The following is a 22,450-nucleotide window of genomic DNA, read 5'->3' on the forward strand; positions in this document are numbered from 1 at the left end:
TGGCAACTCTAAAATCAGGAGTGTCTCCTTACATCCAAACTGCCACACTAGCTCACCAGTAATGGCTGTTAACCAGAATGGAATGGCTGAAATGAAAGACCTAGAATTGAGAATCTGGATAGCAACAAAGATCATCGAGATTCAAGAGAAAGTTGAAACCCATTCCAAGAAATCTAAAGAATCCAGTAAAATGATTCAAGAGAATGAAAGACAAAATTCCCCTTTTTAAGAAAGAATCAAAGTGAGCTGACAGAATTGAAAAACTCACTGTATAAATTTCGTTAACACAATTGGAAGTATTAACAGCAGAATAGACCAAGATGAGGAAAGAATATCAGAGCTTGAAGAGTGGTTCTTCGAATTAACTCAGTCAGACAAAAATAAAGAAAAAAGAACTAAAAAAAATAAAATCTCTGAGAAAGATGGGATTATGTAAAGAGATAAAATCTATGACTCATTGACATTCCTGAAAGACAGAGAGAAGAAGCAAGCAAATTGGAAAGCATATTTGAGGATACTGTGCATGAAAATTTCTTCAACCTTACTACAGGGTTGACATTCAAATTCAGAAAATTCAGAGAAGAAAACCCTTGCAAGATACTATATAAGACAACCATCCCCAAGACACATAGTCATCAGATTCTTCAAGGTCAATGCAAAAGAAAATATTAAAGGCAGGAAGAAAGAAGGGGCAGGTCACCTAAAAAGGGAAACTCATCAGACTAACAGTAGATTTTTCAGCAGAAACACTATAAGCCAGAAGATGTTGGGGGCCTATTTAAGAATCCTTAAAGAAAAGAAATTTCAACCAAGAATTTCATATCCAGCAAAAGTAAGCTTCATAAGTGAAGGAGAAATAAAATCCTTTACAGACAAGCAAATGCTAATGGAATTTGTAACTACCAGACCTGACTTACAAGAGGTCCTTAAGGAAGGACTAAGTGAAAATGAAAGACCATTACCAGACACCACACAAACACACTCAAGTACATAGACTACTGACTCTATAAATCAAATACACAATCATGTCTACATAACAACCAGCTAACAACACGATGACAAGATCAAATCCATACATATCAGTATTAACCTTGAACATAAACAGGCTAAATGTTCCACTTAAAAGGCACCGAGTGGTAAGCTGGATAAAGAAGCAAGACTTCAATGTACGCTTTCTTCGAAGAGACCCATCTCACATGCAAGAACACCCATAGACTCAAAGTAAAGGGATGGAGAAATATCTATTAAGAAACAGAAATCAGAAAAGAGCAGGGGCTGTTATTCTTATCTTAGACAAAACAGACTTTAAGCCAACAATGATCAAAAATGACAAAACAAAAAGGGGGGCATTACATAATGATAAAAGGTTTGATTCAACAAGATGTAATTATCCCATCAATGGAACAGGTTAGAAAACACAGAAATAAAGCTGTATACTTACAATGATCTGATCTTTGACAAAGCAGACAATAACAAGCAGGAAAGGACTCTCAATTCAATAAATGGTGCTGGGATGACTGGCTAACCATGTGCAGAAGATTGAAACTGGACCCCTTCCTTTCACCATATACAAAAATCAGCTTGAGATGGATTAAAGACTTAAATGTAAAACCCAACACTACAAAAACTCTAGAAGAAAACCTAGCAAATACCATCCTGCATATCAGTCTTGGCAAAGATTTCATGACAGAGACTCCAAAAGCAATTGCAGAAAAAATCAAAAGTTGACAAGTGGGACCTCATTAAACTAAAGATCTTCTGCACAGCAAAATAAACTCTCAACTGAGTAAACAGACAGCCTATAGAATGGGAAAAATATTTGCAAACTATCAATCTAAGAAAGGTCTAATATCCAAAATCTATAAGAAACTTAAATAAATTAACAAGCAAGAAACAAATAGCCCTATTAAAAAATGAGCAAAGGACAGGAACAGATATATCTCAAAAGATGACATACACATGGCCAACAAGCATATGAAAAAATGCTCTATATCACTAATCATTAGGGAAATGCAAATCAAAACCAAAATGACACACCATCTCATACCCATTAGAATGGCAATTATTAAAAAGTTAAAAAACAGCAGATACTGGTGAGGTTGCAGAGAAAGGGAATGCTAATATACTGCTGGTGAAAATGTAAATTAGTTCAGCCACTGTGGAAAACAGTCTGGAGATTTCTTAAAGAAGTTAAAATACAACCACCATTCAACCCAGCAATCCCATTACTGGCTATATATCCAATAGAATATAAATCATTCTACCATAAAGACACATGCACCCATATGTTCATCACAGCACTATACACAGTATCAAAGACATAGAATCAACCTAAATGCCTGACAATGGTGGAGTGGATAAAGAAAATATGGTACAAATACATCATGGAATGCTATACAGCCATAAAAAAGAAAGACTGCATCTTTTGTGGCAACATGGATGAAGCTGGTGGCCATTATCCTAAGTGAATTACAACAGGAACAGAAAACCAAATACCACATGTTCTCACTCATAAGTGGGAAATAAATACTGACACAAAGAAGGGTATAACAGACATTAGGGCTTACTTAAGGTGGAGGGTGAGGATTGTAAAATTACCTATTGGGTATTACGTTGATTGCCAAGGTGACAACATTATCTGTATACCAAATCCCCACAATATGCACCTTACCCATGTAACATACTTGCATATGTATCCCTTGAACCTAAAAAAAAAATTGGAAGATAAATAAATGAACAGATCTAGCAGGCGGAAAATCTGTAGACATAGTTAAATTCAGCAGGACATCAATCAGTTGGACATAATTGACAACTATAGACTGCTTTATCCAACAAGAGCAGATTGCAAATTCTTCTCCAGCTCATGTGGAACATTCACCAAGATAGACCACATTCTGGGCTATAAGACTGACCTTAACAAATTTAAAATAATAGAAGTCATACAATTTCTATTCTTAGGTCATATGGATTAAACTAGAAATCAATAACAGAAAGATAGCCAGAAAATACCAAAAGAACTGGAGATTAAATAACATACCTCTAAATAACACATGAGTTAAGAAAGAAATCTCAAGATAAACTAAAAAAGTTTTGAATGAATGAAAATAAAAATAAAATTTATCAAAATTTGTGAGACAAGAGTGAGAGTGGTGCTCAAAGGGAAATTCAGAGCATTGGATTTCAGAAAAGAATCAGAAATTATATATATCAGAAAGCAATAAAGATCTAAACTTAATACTCAAACTCAATACTCAACTCAATACTCAAAGATCTAAACTGAATACTTCCTTCTTAGGAAACTAGAAAAGGAAGAGCAAACTAAATCCAAAAGTAAGCAGAAGAAAATAATGAAAGAGCAGAAATCAATGAAATTAAAATCAGGTAATCAATATAGAAATTCAACAAAGCCAAATCTGGTTCATTGAAAAGATTAATAAAATAGATAAGTCTCTAGCTAGGCTAACAAAAAAAAGAAAAAAGGAAAGAAGATACAAAGTATTGATACTGGAAATCAAAGAGAGGATGTCACTACAGATTCTGTGAACGTTCAAGGATAATAAAGAAATATCAGGAGCAATTCTGTGCCCCCAAATTTGATAACATAGATGAAATGGACCAATTCCCTGAAAAACACAGTCAGCTAAAGCCCACACAAGAAGGAATAGACAATTTGAATAGGCCTTTGTCTAATAAAGAATTTGAATTAATAATCAATAACCTCTCCAAACAGAAATCACCAGGCCCAGGTGGGCTCACCAATGAACAAAACACTTTAGGAAAAAATTTTTACCAATTCTCTAAAATCTCTTTCAGAAAGCAGAAGTAGAAGGAATATTTCCTAACTCATTTTGTGAGACTCGCATTACCCTAAGAACAAAACCAGGCAAAGACATTACAAACAAAGAACACCAACAGATCAACCACAGAGCAATGCTTCTCAAAAATATAGATGCAAAAATGCCAGAAAGTATCAGCAAATCAAAACCAACAATGTACAAAAGGAATTATAACTACAATCAAGGGGGATTTATTCCAGGTATGCAAGGCTGATTCAACATTTGGAAATCAGTTAACATAATCTATCACATCAACAACTAAAGAAAAAAAAATTACATGATCATATCAATAGGTGTAGGAAAAGAATTTGACAAAATCCAACATTCAGTCATGATAAAATCTCTCAGTAAACTAGGAATGAAGGTAATTTCCTCAACTTGATAAAGAACATTTACAAAAACCTACAGCTAACATATACCTAATGGTGAGAAACCAGAAGCTTTCCCAGTAAAATCAGAAGAAAGGCAAGGATGAGCCCTCTCACTGCTGCTTCTCAATATCATACTGGAAGTTCTGGCTAATGCAATAAGATTAGAAATGGAAATAAAAGACATGCAGATTAAAATCAAAGAAATAAGACTGCCTTTGTTCACAGATGACATGATAACTATAAAGAAAATCTAAAAGATTCAACAAAAAAGCTCCTAGAACTGATAGTCAAGTATAGCAAGGTTGTGGAATACATGGTTAATATTCAAAAGTCAACTGCCTTTCTCTATATCGTCAGTGAACAGGTGAAATTTAAAGTTAAAAACCCATTACCATTTACATTTGCACTTCCAAAAATGAAACATCCAGTTATCAATCTAACAAAATGCACAAGACATATATGAGGAAAACTATAAAACTCTGACAAAGGATATCAACAAACTAAACAAATGGAGAGGTATTCCATGTTCAAGGATAGGAAGACTGCATATCCTCAAGATGTCAGTTATTTCCAATTTGATTCAATTCAATCCAAATCAAAGTCCCAGCAAGTTATTTAACAACAAACAGATTTTAAAGTTTACATGGAGTGGAAGAAATCCATAGTAGTCAACTCAATATTAAAGACCGACACTGGAAAATATTGGAGACCTGACACCACCTGACTTCAAGACTTGCTATAATGTTACAGGAATCAAGACACTGCTGTGTTGCTAAAAGAATAGACGAATAGATCAATGGCATATAACAGAGAGTCCAGAAATAGACCTAGATAAATACAATGAGCTGATCTTTGATAAGGGAGTAAACACAATAAAATGGAGCAATGGCCTCTTTTCAAAAAATAATGCTGGAACAACCTGAAATCCACTTACAAAAAAAGTGAATCTAGACACAGTCTTACATTCTTCACAAAAAGGTGGATGGATCATGAGGTAAGGAGTTCGAGACCAGCCTGGCTAACATGGTAAAAGCCTGTCTCTACTAAAAATACAAAAATTAGCCGGGCGTGGAGGCATGCCTGTAATCCCAGCTACTCAGGAGGCTGAGGCAGCAGAATTGCTTGAACCCAGGAGGCAGAGGTTGCAGTGAGCCGAGATCGTGCCATTGCACCCCAGCCTGGGTGACAGAGCGAGACTCCATCTCAAAACGAAAAAAATTAATTCACAATAATACATAGACCTGAATTAAAAATACTATATTAAAAATACTGCTTTGTAGAACACATCTTTCTGTTAAATAATAATTTGTTAAGCAGTAGGTATATATTTTTTCACTCCCAAGATGTTAAAACAAAATCCAAATATATAAATTTAGCAAAGTTGAAAGACAAACACACAAAATTAGTTGCATTTATAAACACAAACAATGAACAATCCAAAAAAGAAATGAAAACAAATTTACTCATAATATCATCAAAAAGAAAAAAGTACCTAGAAATAAAATTAACCAAGAAAGTGAAAGACTTGTACACTGAAAACTATAAAACACTGCTGAAAGAAATTAAAAACAAATAAATGGAAAGACATCTCATGTTCATGATCAGAAAATTTAGTATTATTAAGATATCAATACTACTTAAAGTATAGACTAAAGGTAATCTCTAGCAAAATCCCAATCACTTTTTTTTTAAAAATAGAAAAATTAACCCCAAAATTCATATGAAATCTCAAAGGATCCTCAAATAGCCAAAACAATCTTGAAAACTAGTAAATTTGGAGATCTTAGATTTCCTGATTTCAAAACTTAGTACAAAACTAGAATAATCAAAGGAGTGTGGTACTGGCTACAGACAGACATATAGACCAAGAGAATAGAATAGAGAGCCCAGAAACAAAGTCTTGTACACGTGATCAATTGATTTTCAACAAGGGTGCCAAAACCATTCAATGGACAAAGGGCAGTCCTTTCAACAGATAGTGCTGGGGAAACTGGATAGACACATTCAAAAGAACAAGCTGAACATGGTGGCTCATACTATAATCTCAACACTTTGGGAGGCCAAGTCAAGAGGATCACTTGAAGCCAAGAGTTCACGACAAGCCTGGGCAACATAGTGACACCCCAAATCTACAAAAAAATATTTTTTTTTTAATTAGCTGGGCATGGTGGCATGTGCATATAGTTCCAGTTACTTGGGAGGTTGAGGTAGGAGAATCACTTGATCCTAGGAGATCAAGGTTACAGTGAGCTATGATCATGCCACTGCTCTGCAGCCTGGGCAACAGAGCAAGACTCTGTCTCTAATAATAATAATAATAATAATAATAATAACAACAATAATAAAGTTGATGTTTACCTAACACCATATACAAAAATTAACTTAAACTGGATCAGACCCAAACATGATAGATATAACGCTGAAATTCTTAGTTTGCTTTAACTGTTTAGCTTTTTAGCTTATTGTGATATATTTTGCTTATTGTAATGTGCTGATTACTTATCTTTTTAACTTATTGTAATATCATTGTTTAGCTTTTTAGCTTATTATAATATAAAGATTATAGTATTACGATATTTTTAATAAAGCACCATTTAGGGTAGATCTAAGAACCTATGTGACAATAAGAGATGTCACTTGCTGCCTGGTAAATACTCATTGTCATTACTTTCCACTATAAAACATGAAATTTTCAGTTTTGTTTAGATCTCAAAGTCCCTGACCATAAACTCAGTTCTCATGTCCTCACGCTTCATTAAGAACTACAAACTAATCAATTTTGGCAGGATTGAAGCCCTTTTTTTTGATTGAAGCTACTTAGGAGGCTGGAGTACAGTGGTGTGATCTTGGCTCACTGCAACCTCCGCCTCCCGGGTTCAAGCAATTCTCCTGCCTTGGCCTCCTGAGAAGCTGGACTACAGACGTGTGCCACCACGCCCAGCTATTTTGTGTTTTTAGTGGAGAAGCAGTTTCATTATGTTGGCCAGGATGGTTTCGATCTCTTCACCTCGTGATCCACCTGTCTCCGCCTCTCAAAGTGCTGGGATTACAGGTGTGAGCTACCGCGCCCAGCCGCCCTTTCAATAGACTGCAAGGTTTTCTACTTCTAATTTATTCGTGATGGTTTGCTGTAAACAAGACGGAGGGGAGTCTGGAGTGTCTTTCTTTTAATGAACCTGGCTGACCCTCTAATTGGACCTTGGTGGAGACGGTTACATATGCACAGAGATGAGCTTTTATCAGCCACAGAGTCTTAAAAAGGCCCTCCAGGATTTCTCTTGCTACAACATTCTGTAGAATAAACATCTTCTCTGGAATGTTTGCTTACAAATACTATATCAATTCTTGCTTTTAACAATCTTCTGAGAGTTGAATCCAAATAAAAGTTTGGTTATGGCTATCTTGTGCTTTTCCTTTTTTTCATGGAATTCATTTTTTTGGTTGTCTCTTTTGACATCAATCAAAAGAGGGATGTTAGAATATGTTCTATTTTAGAATCATATTTGATTAGTAATAGTAGAATCCTCAACACTCTGTTGACTCAAAATCTCCTGAAATTGGGAGGTTCGTTCCCGCTGTTTTGAATTTAGGTCTTTTTCAACTAGTATTTATGTTCAATAAACAACTTAACAAAGCTGTTTTAACCTTCCTTATTATGCAAGAAAGCAAAGACCACAGCTCTCAGCTTATGTGGGACAGCCAACCTAGAGGCTTTTCTCAAGGTTATTTTAAAATCTCCAGCTTTAAAACTTTTATTTGCTGAATAATTCAAATGCAGAATCTTATATGTCTATCACTTTCCAGTGGGATCTTCCCAAGGCAATTCATGAAGCAGTTTGCAGCAGAAGATAAATTAATTTTTTTTTGAAAACTGTGAGTTATAAGATAAAGAGCACATCACTGTCACGCACAATTAGGAGAGACAAAGATGTTACCTGCTTTAAACTTGTATTTAACAATTCTCTTCTCCTTTTTTTCCTTAGGGGAAGCGATTCAGTTAGACAAATTCTTAGTGGTAAAGCTCAGCAAAGACAGACGTCAGCCAGCTTTAGTTCAGTTGAACAACGTGGGGGTTAGGATGCTGATCCCTGCACAGTTGAAAATTCATGTATAACTTTTGACTCTCCCAAAACTTAACAACTGATAGCTTCCTGTTGACCAGAAGCCTAACCAATAGCACAATTAACACGTATTTTATATGCCCTGTGTATTATATACAGCATTCTTACAATAAAGTAAGCTAAGGAAAATAAAATGTTATTAAGAAAATCATAAGGGGGATGAGTGCAGGGGCTCATGCCTGTAATCCCAGCATTTTGGGAGGCTGAGGCAGGTGGATCACTTGAGGCCAGGAGTTCCAGACCAGCCTGGCCAACATGGCAAAACCCCATCTCTACTAAAAACATAAAAATCAGTGGGCATGGGGGCACACGCTTGCAATCCCAGCTATTCCAGAGGCTGAGGCAGGATAATTGTTTGAACCTGGGAGACAGAGGCTGCAGTAAGCCAAGATCGCACCACTGCACTCCAGCCTGAGTGACAGAGTGAGACTGGCTCAAAAAAACAAAAGAAGGAAGGAAGGAAGGAAGGAAGGAAGGAAGGAAGGAAGGAAGGGAGGGAGGGAGGGAGGGACGGAGGGAGGAAATACCTGGAGGGGGCACTTGGGCTTTGTATTATTTTGTTTTGGGAAAGAAAAGAAGAAAAAAAAGAGAAACAAAATGAAATGAAAAGGAAAGAAAATCATAAAGAAGAGAAAATACATTTACTATTCATTAAGCAGAAGTGGATAATCATATAGGTCTTCATCCTCATCTTCACCTTGAGGGGACTGAGGAGGAGGAGGAGGAGAAAGAGGAAGGGTTGGTTTTGCTGTCTCAGGGGTGGTAGAGGCGGAAGAAACTCTGAGTGTAAGTGAACCCATGCAGTTCAAACCTATGTCGTTCTAGGGCCAACTGCATTTTTAAAATAACTGCTTCAGAAGATCTGCGTGAATGTGTGTGCATGATCTGAGAAATTAGTTAGAAGAAAAGAGGAATGAGGAGTAGAAAAATACCAACATTTCTGATGGTCAGTTTCTTTTAATTACAGGGAGAATTCAGCCTTCATCAAAGTTGGCTTAATTACTCATTTTCTCAGTAGAAAATTTCTGAGTGTGGGGTTTGACTGATTTTTACAGAAAGAGAATAGAAGTCTTTCAAAATTGTTGGTAAGAATGATTCACCCTTCTTGCTTTTGTTAAGAAATAATTGTGAATGTTAAATTACATTAATTTTGCTGCCTGAAATGAGTTTTGAATACTTGCTATTTCTTTCTCAGTCAGAGGAATTTAAAATGATGCCAATGGAACTCACTAAGTTCAACTACAATATTTGTTGAAAACAAATACGTATATCAAGGTTACTTCATATATCTTTTTCAAACAAACTCTCTTCCTGTGGGTGGATGTTTAACAGAATTACAGTTAGGTATTGCCAAACTTCAAAGAAAGGAAGACTTACTCATCCTTTGGATGGAGAAAGGATTCATTTACCAGACCCACCTTGGTGATTGTAGATCTTTGACTGAATTGCCTTGGAGTCTAGATTTCCTTGATAAAGACTCATTCAAACTCAATAAATTACAAGAAAAAGGAAGAAAAATGGGGAGGAGGGAATGGGATCAATATTCTAAAAGTCTAGGATTCTAGTTTAGTTTAATTTTATACTCATATGATGAAGAAGAGAGGAGAAGCCTGGCTAGAAAGGTGGATGTTTGTCACTCAGTTAATGTTTTTCTGTTTTTACCCAATTCATGTTCTTGAAGCTGCTACATTGACTAACCTACAATAAGTGTAGAGAGGATTAACTATACTGATAATCCTATTTATTGACCGGATTTAATACTCAGGTTTGATTTTTGCATTTTTGGATATGTTTTAAAGGTAGAGGATCTTAAATTCATATTCAAAATACTTTCTATCCTGCCTTTCACATAAGGAAAATTATCTGGAAATTGTAAGTGCTCCAGGCAAAAGTCTGGCTGTGATATTACTTCTGGGAGGCCTTCTCACAAGAGGGAAGATAAGTAAGTCACTCTAAGTGACTGCTTTTTATTCTTGAGGTTCCTGGCCCCCCAACCCCCAACCCGCACCGTTATTAGATAAGTAAAATAAGGTTGAAGAAACATAAGGGATAGTCTTGGAGAGGAAATGAAGTTTTAAAAGAGCATCCAAAAAACGTGAGGGTTGGCGGAAGAGATCTAGAACCCTATATGGTGAGGGAGGTTGATGGGGGAAGTGGGTTTGAAATTGGGTATTTCCCCTATTCCAACTCATTTGCCTTGGATACACCTGGAGGGGGTGCCTGGGTTTTGTTTTATTTTGTTTTGGCATGAATTGGACAGGTACTTCCTTCCCCATTAGCTCCCTCCCTAAGTTACAGCTCCTCCACCAGCCTGGGTTCTATCAGTGTACTGAATTCCTGGGCAGTTGTCCAGCTCCCCCCATCGCAGGGACATCTCTGGTTACATCTACAGTGACAGTCCCTTGAGGTTTCTATAGTCCTGTTGCTATGGAAACACCATTTTGGCAGGATCTAAAAACCTTAAGAAAAATGCCTAAAGGTTTGAAACTTTGCTTCAGATCCAAAATAAACCTTCCCTTGGCATAACCCATTTATGTTTTTTTTAATTAACTAATTTATACTTTAAATAACAAATTATATTAGCTAAAAATGTTGTCTCTCTTATCCAAAGTGCTGGAAAAAAACAATACTTTGAGGGCCTTTTTTTCTAGTTGCGCCATTTTTATAAACTTTAGAGAAGCTGGATTTAAGAAATCCTGTAGATTTCCAATTCTGAGAATTTTCTTAGAAGGAACGTTCAGCTCTCAGACAAAATGAGATGCTCTTACATAGCTGCAAGAAAGTAAAGAGAAAATTAAATGCAAAGTAAGAAGGAAGGAAATAACGGAGATTAGGGCAGAAACAGTACAAAATTATAAAGCAATCGATAGATAGATATTGCTAGTTTTTTCTCTTGGGGTATTTATGCTCCCTGTTCCTGTAAACTTAGGTACTGTCAGACCACAGATCCCCGCTCCTGGGGAGAATGCACCAGGGAATACAAGAAAGTGGTGGTCCACAACCTTTTTGGCCCCAGGGACTGGTTTCATGGAAGACAATTTTTCCGTAGACTGAGGGTCGGAGGTGAGGGGGATGGTTTCAGGATGATTCAAGCACATTATATTGGTTGTGTACTTTATTTATATTATTATTACATGGTAATATATAGCGAAATAATTATGCAATTCACCATAATATAGAATCAATGGGGGCCCTGAGCTTGTTTTCCTGCAACTAGTCGGCCCTATCTGGGGTTGATGGGAGACAGTGACCAATCATCAGGCATTAGATTCTCATAAGTAGTGTGCAACCTAGATCCGTCACATGCGCAGTTTACAAGGTTCATGCTCCTGTGAGAACCTAATGCCCCCGCTGATCTGACAGGAGGCAGAGCTCAGGTGAGCAATACAGAGTGGCTCAATACAGAACGGATGAAGGTTTGTTTGCTCACCTGCTGCTCACCTCCTACTGTGCAGCCTGGTTCCTAACAGGACCAGGGGTTGAGAACTCCAGCAATAAAGTTTCCAGTGAACTTGAAACTATTACTACCATGTGCTCATTTGGGGCTCCCTATATTAGTGGATCAACCAACAGTGAAGAAAATTACTCTAATGGTAAGAGCAACTGTTAGTAATTATGTCAGATGCATGTGAACAAGAGCAATCCATCTTGAATAGGAGCTGGGTAAAATGAGGCTGAGACCTGCTGGGCTGCATTCCCAGACAGTTAAGGCATTCTACATCACAGGATGAGATAGGAGGTCAGCACAAGATACAGGTCATAAATACCTTGCTGACAAAACAAGTAGCATTAAGGAAGCCAGCAAAATCCCACCAAAACCGAGATGGCGATGAGAGTAAGTTCTGGTCGTCCTCACTTCTACCCTCCTGTCAGTGCCTTAACAGCTTACAAATGCTATGTCAATGTCAGGACGTTGCCCCAGATGGTCGAAAAAGGGGAGGCATGAATAATCCACCCCTAGTTTGGCATATCATCAAGAAATAACCATGAAAATGGGCAACCAGCAGCCCTTGGGGCTGCTCTATGGAGTAGCCATTCTTTTATCCCTTTACTTTCTTCATAAACTTGCTTTTTCTTTGCACTGTGGACTCTCCCTCAATTCTTCTTGCACAAGATCCAAGAACCCTCTGTTGGGGTCTGGATTAGGACCCCTTTCCTGTAACAATTACCTTGAGGAGTTAGGGGTGCTGCTGCATGGAGAGAAGAGAAGGAACACAGCTAGAAATTCAGATTTCTTGGAGCATCTCTTGGTGCTTCTTGATGCCTGGTAACAATGGTCACCAGGCAACTAGAGGATACACAGCCTAACAAGGACAAAGCAGTGAACATTCAGACCCTTCAGTGAAGACCTAAGTTGACCCTCCCAGGAGAACAATGTAGATCAACCCAAGCAAGTGCTGCTTGGAGCTCTGGAGGATCAGGACTGGATGCTGGAGAGCAGAGATGATGAATATCAACTATGGCCTCAGAAAAAGCAGGTTTTGGAGCTTCTCCCACTTATTATTTTGTATTAAGTCTTTGTGGTATTTTGGGTGGCTATCACCATGAAGGGACTTGGGGAGAGATGGGTGTTAAGAGGAAAGTAGGGCATTTGAGGAGTGGAAGGGGTCAACCGTTGATAGACATCACACGTGTGCTGTTTCAGATGAACTCATTCCCATCTCTGACCCCAATCACTGCTGCAGAGACCCATTCCAAGGAGGTGTTGATTGGTTTTGCAGAGTCTTGCTTCTGGTCCACACTGCATTCCTCTTTCTCCTGCCCTGGACTTCTTTGATGTGATGGCTTGAGCCCCTTTACGGGAATGCTCTTAGTACTCAAGTGTGTATAACCTGGAAGTGGAGATGGGGAGGTAATGCTGGCAGGGCCGGTGTTGAACACAGGGACAAGAGCCTGTACATAAAGCCTCTTCCTTTCCCAGGTAAACTATTCTGAGATATATTTCTTGAGCCTCTTGAGAAGGTCTTGTGTGATTGTGTTCCCATAGTCCTGGTCAACTTAATAAAAACACAGATGGTATTGACCTTTCTTCCTTCTCTGTTTCAGTTCGCCGGCCCTTCACTTCTGCTCCCTGGGATCACCTCCCAGATGAATTGCTTTCACCCTGTCCTTTGTCTTCCCAGCTGCTTTGAAGGAAACCCAGTCTTGGACACTGATCTTCATAACAGAGCATTAATTTCCTCTGGCCACCCAGAGCGGCTTTCATTCTTAACTTCCTTTAGACATGCTTCAATGCAATTTGGAGTTAGTGTGCTTGAATAAGCCAATTCTACTTTGGAGAATTAAGGCTGGCACTTTTCCCTGGAGAGGACCTTCTTCTTTGCTGACCTCATTGCTAATGGCCTCATTTATGTCTCTAGTTCTTGTTCTCTGGGGGCTTTGAAATAACACACCCAATTTCTTTCAAACAAACAAAGATCTAGCTAGTCTTTTGACATTAACCTTGTTCAGAAGGTGCCTGGTTAATATCCAGGATTTAGCAATTAACTAGTATATTCTATCTAGTATTGCGCTTTACCCTTTAGTTGCTGCATTTATTTTATTTGCTGTTCACAGAGTCTTTGCAACCTTGTTTTCTTCCCTTTAAATGACCGACTATTTTCTTTGGCATGGCCCCAGAGAACAGTAACAGTTAAACTTATTGCTATGTGAAAGCGCTGCGTTTGTTTAGAAGTTGCTCTGAAGGCCGTGAGAGCAAGCGACCTGGATGATAGGAAGTAGCCCCGGGAAACTCACAAGTATTTTTTTTCCTGTCTTTCTGCCAGGATGCTGGTTTTTCCTCGGCTAATAGTCATTTGCAATAGGGTCAAGATTTATGCCAGTTGGAATCTCACAGGATATCAGTCACATTGCTTTCTTATAAGCAATTGCTTACCCTTACAAGAAAAGGAGCAGGAACATTGAAAGGAAAATGACATATTTAGCTTAGGGTTCTGCATGACAAATGACTCTTGATAACCTTCCCAGGTCAATTCTGGGAGAATAGACAAAAGCAAAGAAAACAAATCGACTGCAGACATCGACATTCATCTACTCAAAGAGAGAACCAGTCTGTGTGAAAAACACAGTAAACTTCAAAAGAATCCAGCAATTGCCCTGAACTGGGCCGGGTGCGGTGGCTTAAGCCTGTAATCCCAGCACTTTGAGAGGCCGAGATGGGCGGATCACGAGGTCAGGAGATCGAGACCATCCTGGCTAACACGGTGAAACCCCGTGCCCTGAACTGAGCCATAAAGAGAAATTAGAAATCGAAAGTTGAAAATTAGGAAGCTCAAGAGCGAATCCGAGGACGGATGTGTTCCACACATTACCTTCAAGAGTGTTTAGTTTAAACAAAGGATAGCTCACATCATTAAATGGTGAGTGACTGTGGTTTCAAAGTCACAAAAAAACTGTAAATACAGATTTCTCAAGTTGAATCACAGGATTCCATAACATTGACCTCAGGTTGGGGGATAGGTTCAGAAAAAGGGGTAAAATTTGCTCCGCTTTATTTTATTTTTTTAAGTTCCTAGGTACATATGTAGGTTTGTTACATAGGTAAACGTGTGCCATAGTGGTTTGCTGCACCTATCAACACATCACCTAGGTATGAAGCCCGGCATGCATTAGCTCTTTACCCTAATGCTCTCCCCACCCCTACCCTCCCCCGACAGGCCACAGTGTGCGTTGTTCCTGTCCCTGTGTCCACAGGTTCTCATTGTTCAGCTCCCACTTATAAGTGAGAACATGCAGTGTTTGGTTTTCTCTTCCTGCATTAGTTTGCTGGGGATAATGGCTGCTAGCTTCATCCATGTCCCTGCAAAGGACATGATCCCATTCCTTCTTATGACTGCATATTATTCCATGGTGCATATGTATCACATTTGCTTTATCTAGTCCATCACTGCTGGGCATTTGGGTTGATTCCATGTCTTTGCTATTGTGTATAGTGCTGCATATATCTTTATAATAGAATGATTTATATTCCTTTGGATATATATCCAGTAATGGGATTGCTGGGTCAAAATTTGCTCCACTTTTCACCTTATTATCAAAATTAGAATGTGCTCAGAGCATCACAAATAATATATAAGAACATTTCTAAATATGGAAGGACATTTGGTGTTTACCTCATCTGCATGCATCTCATACGAGTTAAGAAAAACGACCGGAAACTCAGGAGCCTTAGAGTGGGGTTTAAAAATGGCAGGGTTTACTTTGAAAATCCCCTTATTAAGACTTACTTCAACAACGCACTGCTATTTTGGTTGTATTAGCACAGGTTTCTGCCTCCTATATTTTTTTCCTTATGAAACGTTTCTTTTACTTCCAGGACAATGGTTGGATTCTGCATCATTAGTAGTCTATCTCAGTGAATCAGTTCCACATATTGCCTTCAAGATTAATTTACTTTTTCTTCTCCGGGACACAGGTAATAACATATCTGACTTTTATTCAGCTTGATTTCAGCCTTAAATCCTTCTTTGGTTATTTTATTTCATTTTTATTTGCCATATTCCAACCCATGAGAAGGGATAATCAATATGATTTTACCTTAAGATATTTTTAAAGTTGTAAACAAGCCCAATAGAGAGTGACCTTCAAAAAGACTTTTATCTTATGGAGACCAGAATTTAAGAAGCAAGACAATGTGAAATTTCCCAGGTTCAATTCCCTCACCAGGTTATACAGAAAGAAAACCAATGACTGAGTTATCATTAGGGTCAACAAGGACCTCTACAGGAAACATACATTGCAATTTTAGAGACCAAATACTACCAAAATCTTTCTTTCTCATTTCCTCAGTGCAATGGCCCTTTGGCAATTAAAACTTAAAAGATGTAATCATTATTTTAAAAAATACGTTTGGTTAATTAAGTCAGTGATTTAATTCAATGACAAATTCAGTTGAATTATTTTCCATTGTATAAATAAAATAGCTGGCTACTTAACAGAACTTTCGCATTGTAAAAATAAAGTAGCTGGCTGATTGACAGAACTTTTCATTTTTCAACTGGAAATATAGGCATCATATACAGATACAAAGCTGGAATCAAATGAGCTGATGATTACTTTTTGAAGATTACAAACATTTCATTCTTTCCACTTAAATTCACTAAAAGAAAAAAGTTTTACATGCAACTGCTATCACACACCTGTCACTTTAACGCTACAGAAAATGTCAATATTTTCTATACCTCAAATTACATTCTTTCTGCCTAGAATGCACCTTCTGGGAGTACAAAGAATATTTCCTTAATAGTTTATACTGTTTTATAAATTCTTCTCTTCTACTCATTTATCCTTCCATTTTTACTGGGGTTTTTTTCTCTGTTTTACATTTTCAGTGTTTAGAAAACCCAAATAGAAAAGCTACCAAGCTTACCATTTCAACCAAGGATAAATATAAGAACATCCCAGCAGTGACTGTGAAGATCCAGTCTTGAACGCATGGATCAGCTGACACGGAAAGGCCAATGTATAATCCTATGAAGGCAGTTAGGGAACTTATAAAATTCATCAGGATGGCAGTCTTCATAGAAAGTCCAGAGCTTAAGAGCACAGCAAAGTCTCCTGAAGTTTAAGAGGAAAGGAAAATATAATTATCATTTAACGGAAGATGCCTTTGCTAAAGTAACGCACTATTAGCTATTTCAAATGTCAGCACTGGAACCAATTTTATAGGGAGAGTTGAGTGATCAGTAAATAAAATGCTTTTCTATATTTCTCTAGAATTTGTAGCCCATTCATCGTACTGTCAGGAAGTTGCATTTCAAGAGTTCTTGGCTGCTCCTAAAGATTGTATATACAAGAGGTCTGTGACATATTCTTGAGTTCTTGATATCCTGTGACATTTCCAACTTAGATAAATGCAAAATAGTCACTCGCTGTCCCAGGGTTTCTAAATCTTTGGGCCTGGAAATTTGCCAGGTGAAATCATGACACTATATGGGCTTTTATTATTTACTTATGCAGAAACTGCTGTGGGGAGAGAAAACTACTTAATATGAGATTTTTAAAGCACTGCAGAAGTTGGTTAGGAGACAAATTTTTCCCTTTAGAAAATGATTATAGGAAAATCATCTCATTGTCTCCATGCCTTCCCTCCAAGAGAAGATTGATCTGTTAGTAAATCTGAGAGCATCTACTTCTTAGTTTGGGGGATTGAGACTACAATTCAATAAAGAGACAGCTTGGAGACCCAGATTTCTAGTTCCATTGCATAACTGTTCCCACGAACTGGGCTTGAAACATCTCTGCTGGCCTGCTGCAGACTGTCACACTGCCCTGTGGTTTTGGGTTGAGGATTGGGGGCTACATCACTGTTGTAGTAGCAAAACTCAGGACCATAGATAGGGGATGGCTTCCAGACCAGGTGCATTTTAATGTGCCCAAGAAGGACCTTGGATAAACTGCTCCAAGAAGGATAGGTCAATAATGAGTCAGTGTCAGGACTTTGAGCAATGGATTCCAAGCACAATAGGGCAAGAGTTTCCTAGGGGCAACGTAGGTGCGAAAGTGGAAGCAGAGAGACTGTGAAGAGCCCTCTCCCTTGGGAGCCTATGCCAGACCAGCCTCTACTATTTCTGGGTCTGTTTCAGAAATGTCTGTTCTAACCCATCTTGTGTCCTGGGAGGCAAAGAACAGGGCTATATTGTTCTCACTTATTTGTGGGACCTAAAAGTCAAAACAATTGAATTCATGGAGTTAGAGAATAGAAGAAGGTTACCAGAGGCTGGGAAGGGTAGTGGGGTGATAGGGGAAGGTGGAGGTGAGGTAAAGATGGTTAATCACTACAAAAAAAATTTAGAAAGAATGAATAAGACCTAGTATTTGACAGCACAACAGGGTGACTATGGTCAATAATCATTTAATTTGTACATTTAAAAATAACTAAAAGAGCATAATTGGATAGTTTGTAACACAAACGATAAATGCTTGAGGGGATGGATGCCCAATTTTGCATGGTATGATTCTTATGCATTACATACCTGGATCAAAACATCTCACGTACTCTATTAATACATGCAACCACTATGGACCCACAAAAATTCAAAGAAAAAAAAAGTTACAGGGCAACTAAGATTATCCAGAAAAAGAGATTTATGAGCATCTGCCACCACACACCTGTCATTTCAATGCTAGGCTTGGCTTTAAACATTTTGTATAAGTCAGGTTGATGAAACCATGGTTTGGTTTTTTGTTTTTGTTTTTGAGATGGAGTCTCACGCTGTTGCCTGGACTGGTGTGCAATGGCACAATCTCAGCTCACTGAAAACTCCACCTCCTGAATTCAAGCAATTCTCTCACTTCGGCCTCCCAAGTAGCTGGGGTTACAGGCCTGGGCCACCACACCTGGCTAATTTTTTGTTTTTAGTATAATGTATAATCCTATGAAGGCAGTTAGGAAACTTATAAAATTCATCAGGATGGCAGTCTTCATAGAAAGTCCAGAGCTTAAGAGCACAGCAAAGTCTCCTGAAGTTTAATAGGAAAGGAAAATATAATTATCATTTAACGGAAGATGTCTTTTACCCTGTTGGTCAGGCTGGTCTCGACCTCCTGTCCTCAGGTGATGCACTTGCCTTGGCGTCCCAAAGTGCTGGGATTACAGGTGTGAGCCACCATGCCTGGCCAGTTTTAATTTAAATGTGATTTTATCTTACTGGCCCATTTGCTGACGTGATGGATAAAGTTTCTCTCCTAATATTTTTCCCACATTTAATATGTAGATTTTAAAGTCCTTGTCAAAATTCTTTAAAGTATTTCTCTGAATGACTCTCTCCCATATGGAATTCTCTGGAATCTAAATAGAGTCATTTCTGGCCCTGGGAAACATCATAAAGGAGTTTAACTGGATTTTATTGCAAGGTACAGGAGTTATTTTTCTACTCCTCCCCTTCTTATGGTTTAAATAAATTATAAAAGGAAAGAACTCATCTTTCAATCCTAGATGAGAAAAAGAATCCTAGTAAACCATAGCTAGAAAGATGTTATTTCTTTCTCAACGAGCCAGAAATAGTAATTCCATTGCTGAACTTACCCATTTCGTGTGGGATTTCATGACACAAGATAGCAATCGTGGTGGTCACTCCTGACTCGGATGATGAGGAGAAGGCTGCTCCTATGGCTAGGCCATCTGCAAAATTATGCAGGCTGTCCCCAACCAGAATCATGATTGCTAACAAACTAATGACTTTACCTAAAGAACCAAATAAACACAGAAGAAGCATTAACAGAGCATTACATATTTCACCAGATCCTTCAAAACCAACCAGCTTTCCCACCTACCCTTGACATTCTTATATTCCATCTAATGAAATACCATCACTTTGTTTCAGCAAAAGTCAGGCCTAGAGATTTAAGTGTGATAACCAACACACTTGAACGTATGGTCACTGTTTTGCTAACTGGTCTAATGAGATAAATTACATGCTGGCATTCCTTATTTTAACATCTTATGCAGTAATGCCTAAAGAAGAAAGTAAAAAACATGTTGCAACCTCCCCAGATACCACTGATGACCTTCCCGTCTGCCTTTTGTAATGCATTTCAAAATAATTTAAGAACCTTGCTATAGACTAAATGTTTGTGTCTCCCCAAAATTCATACATTTACACTTATTCCCCTAGTGTGGTGGTGTTAGGAGGTAGCGCCTTTGGAATGGAATTAATACCCTTATAAAAGAGATGCCAAGGAGTTCCCTTGCCCCTTCTGCCACTTCCCGCTGTAGGAAGGTGCCATCTACAACCAGAAAGTTGGCTCTTGTCTTGCACCTTGATCTTGGACTTCCAGGCTCCAGGACCACGAGAAAGACACTTTTGTTGTTTAGAAGCCATCCAGTTTATGGTAGTTTGTTGTAGCAGACCGAGTGGGCCAAGACAAACTTCCCAGGGGAATGTCATTAAAATGGAGTCTATTTCGCAAAGCTGTTTATGTGAGTTAGACTTTCTGTGTCAGTCTAGGGCAGTGTGCTTTCTGTCATTGTGTGATTGTTTTGTTTCCCTTTCTGGTGGGTGCTAATGACTTCCCTGAAGCACCCCATTCACTCCCCACTGTGACTTCAATAGAACCACGACCAACATTTCTGGCCCAAAGTCAGCTTTGGAATAATTACTCAATGTTTTCATCTTCCTGCAAGATAACTTTCAGCACTACGCCAGTTAGACGTCGAACAAGATAAAGAGAAGCTTCTGTCTTCATGGAATTTTATTACATAATATATATTATCTGGTCAGGAGAGAGCCAATGAAATAATTTTGATCATAATTGGGTTCAGCTTTTTAATGGACAGAATTTCTGTTCTGAAAAATCTAAATTGCATGTTAGTATAACTCAATTGTAGAGTTAAATGACTCACAAGCAGAAAAAGTATTTCGAGCATAGTACTTATTTTGGTAGTAATCTGCCTAGGTAGACCATTTGCTAAGAATAGTCATTAATCAATTGTCATAGTCTAAACTTTCATTAATTATTCGGTTGCATATATATTGTGTGACAGCTGTAAGTAGTAGTTATTGTTACTGTTAGAACTGAATGCATAATGGTTTTTGTTTTTTTTTTTTTTTTTTTGACAGAGTCCTGCTGTGTCACCCAGGCTGGAGTGTAGTGGCGCAATCTCACTGCAAGCTCCGCCTCCCAGGTTCACACCATTCTCCTGTCTCAGCCTCCTGAGGCACATGCCACCATGCCTGCCACTTTTTGCTGTATTTTTAGTAGAAAGGGGGTTTCACCATGTTGGTCAGGCTAGTCTGGAACTCCTGACCTATGGTAATCCTCAGCCTCCCAAAGTACTGGGATTATAGGCGTGAGCCACTGCACCTGGCCTGAATGCATAATTCTAATAATTGTGCTCAATAAAAATAGAAAGAGGACACTTTCTGGTTTCTTTTTTTTTTTTTTTTTTTTTTTTTTGAGACGGAGTCTCGCTCTGTCGCCCAGGCTGGAGTGCAGCAGCGCTATCTCGGCTCACTGCAAGCTCCGCCTCCCAGGTTCACGCCATTCTCCTGCCTCAGCCTCCCAAGTAGCTGGGACTACAGGCGCCCGCCACCTCACCCGGCTAGTTTTTTGTATTTTTTAGTAGAGACGGGGTTTCACTGTGTTAGCCAGGATGATCTCGATCTCCTGACCTCATGATACACCCGTCTCGGCCTCCGAAAGTGCTGGAATTACAGGCGTGAGCCACCGCGCCCAGCAGTTCCTGATTTCTAACTGTTACAGGGCCTAAGACTACAAGGGAGATTGCATTATAATATGGTTTGCCATCTTATTTGGGGAGTACGAATTGATTCATATCATATCCCACACTGTGATATAAATAACTTCAGTAAATAGCAGATAGAGCCCAAATTAACATCTAGAAGATAGCTCCATTTACTGTGTTTCAAAGATGGCCTGTGCATTTTACTCCTGAAAATCATGGATATTTAGAAATATCACTGTAAGACTAACTTACATCCTTCTTGTGGTTCACTAACTTATTTTAATCTTTGCTAAAAAGGGAAAGATTTCAGGCAACAGCCATAAGAACAAAGAATAAATACTGAATTATTGAATTCAGGGAGTTCTTATTGACATTGCCTAGAATCGCTCAGAGTCCAATAATGCCACCAGATCATTTAACTGCTCCTGCCAATTTTCAGAGATAAAGCTCTTCTTTGTGAAAGGAAATTAAAAAAAACTTGAAGTGATACTTTTGACAACACTGCAACATGCAAATAAACTTGTAATTTCCACATGCCTACATGTAGTCTTGGTATTAATAGCATATATTCCAAATGAGGATTTTTAGCCAATATTATACCCTGCTAGAAACCAGTGTGGCCTATTTTTGCTGTTGTTTTATTATCTCTGATCATGGGTTTCTAAATGTCAGATCGTGGATAGGTAACAAGCCACAGGCAAATATAAACATTTGCATGTAAGCCATAAAGAACACACTGTGTCTATTTCTTAAAATAATTTAAACATTAGTTAGCGGGAGGCTGAGGCAGGAGAATCGCTTGAACCCAGGAGGCGGAGGATGCAGTGAACCAAGATCATGCCACTGCACTCCAGCCTGGGTAACAGAGAGATTTTTTGTCTGAAAAAAAAAAAAAAAAAAAAATTAGTGGAAGACAAGTATTCACTGGTAATTTAA

At 38.4% G+C, this 22,450-nt stretch overlaps 1 protein-coding gene across 1 annotated transcript in view; it reads right to left on the reverse strand.

Annotated features, from left to right (window-relative positions):
* Positions 1-22,450, reverse strand: part of SLC39A12 (solute carrier family 39 member 12) — a 74,791-nt gene that overhangs the window by 11,496 nt on the left and 40,845 nt on the right. Inside the window, exons 10-11 of the mRNA XM_026454768.1 lie at positions 19,355-19,513; positions 16,697-16,884 (exon numbers count right to left, since the gene is read on the reverse strand). Of these exons, the coding sequence (XP_026310553.1) occupies positions 16,697-16,884; positions 19,355-19,513 (347 nt within the window). The remainder of the gene's footprint in view (positions 1-16,696; positions 16,885-19,354; positions 19,514-22,450) is intronic.

This window comes from Piliocolobus tephrosceles, chromosome 9, assembly GCF_002776525.5.
Source record: "Piliocolobus tephrosceles isolate RC106 chromosome 9, ASM277652v3, whole genome shotgun sequence".
Classification (NCBI taxonomy): Eukaryota; Metazoa; Chordata; class Mammalia; order Primates; family Cercopithecidae; genus Piliocolobus; species Piliocolobus tephrosceles.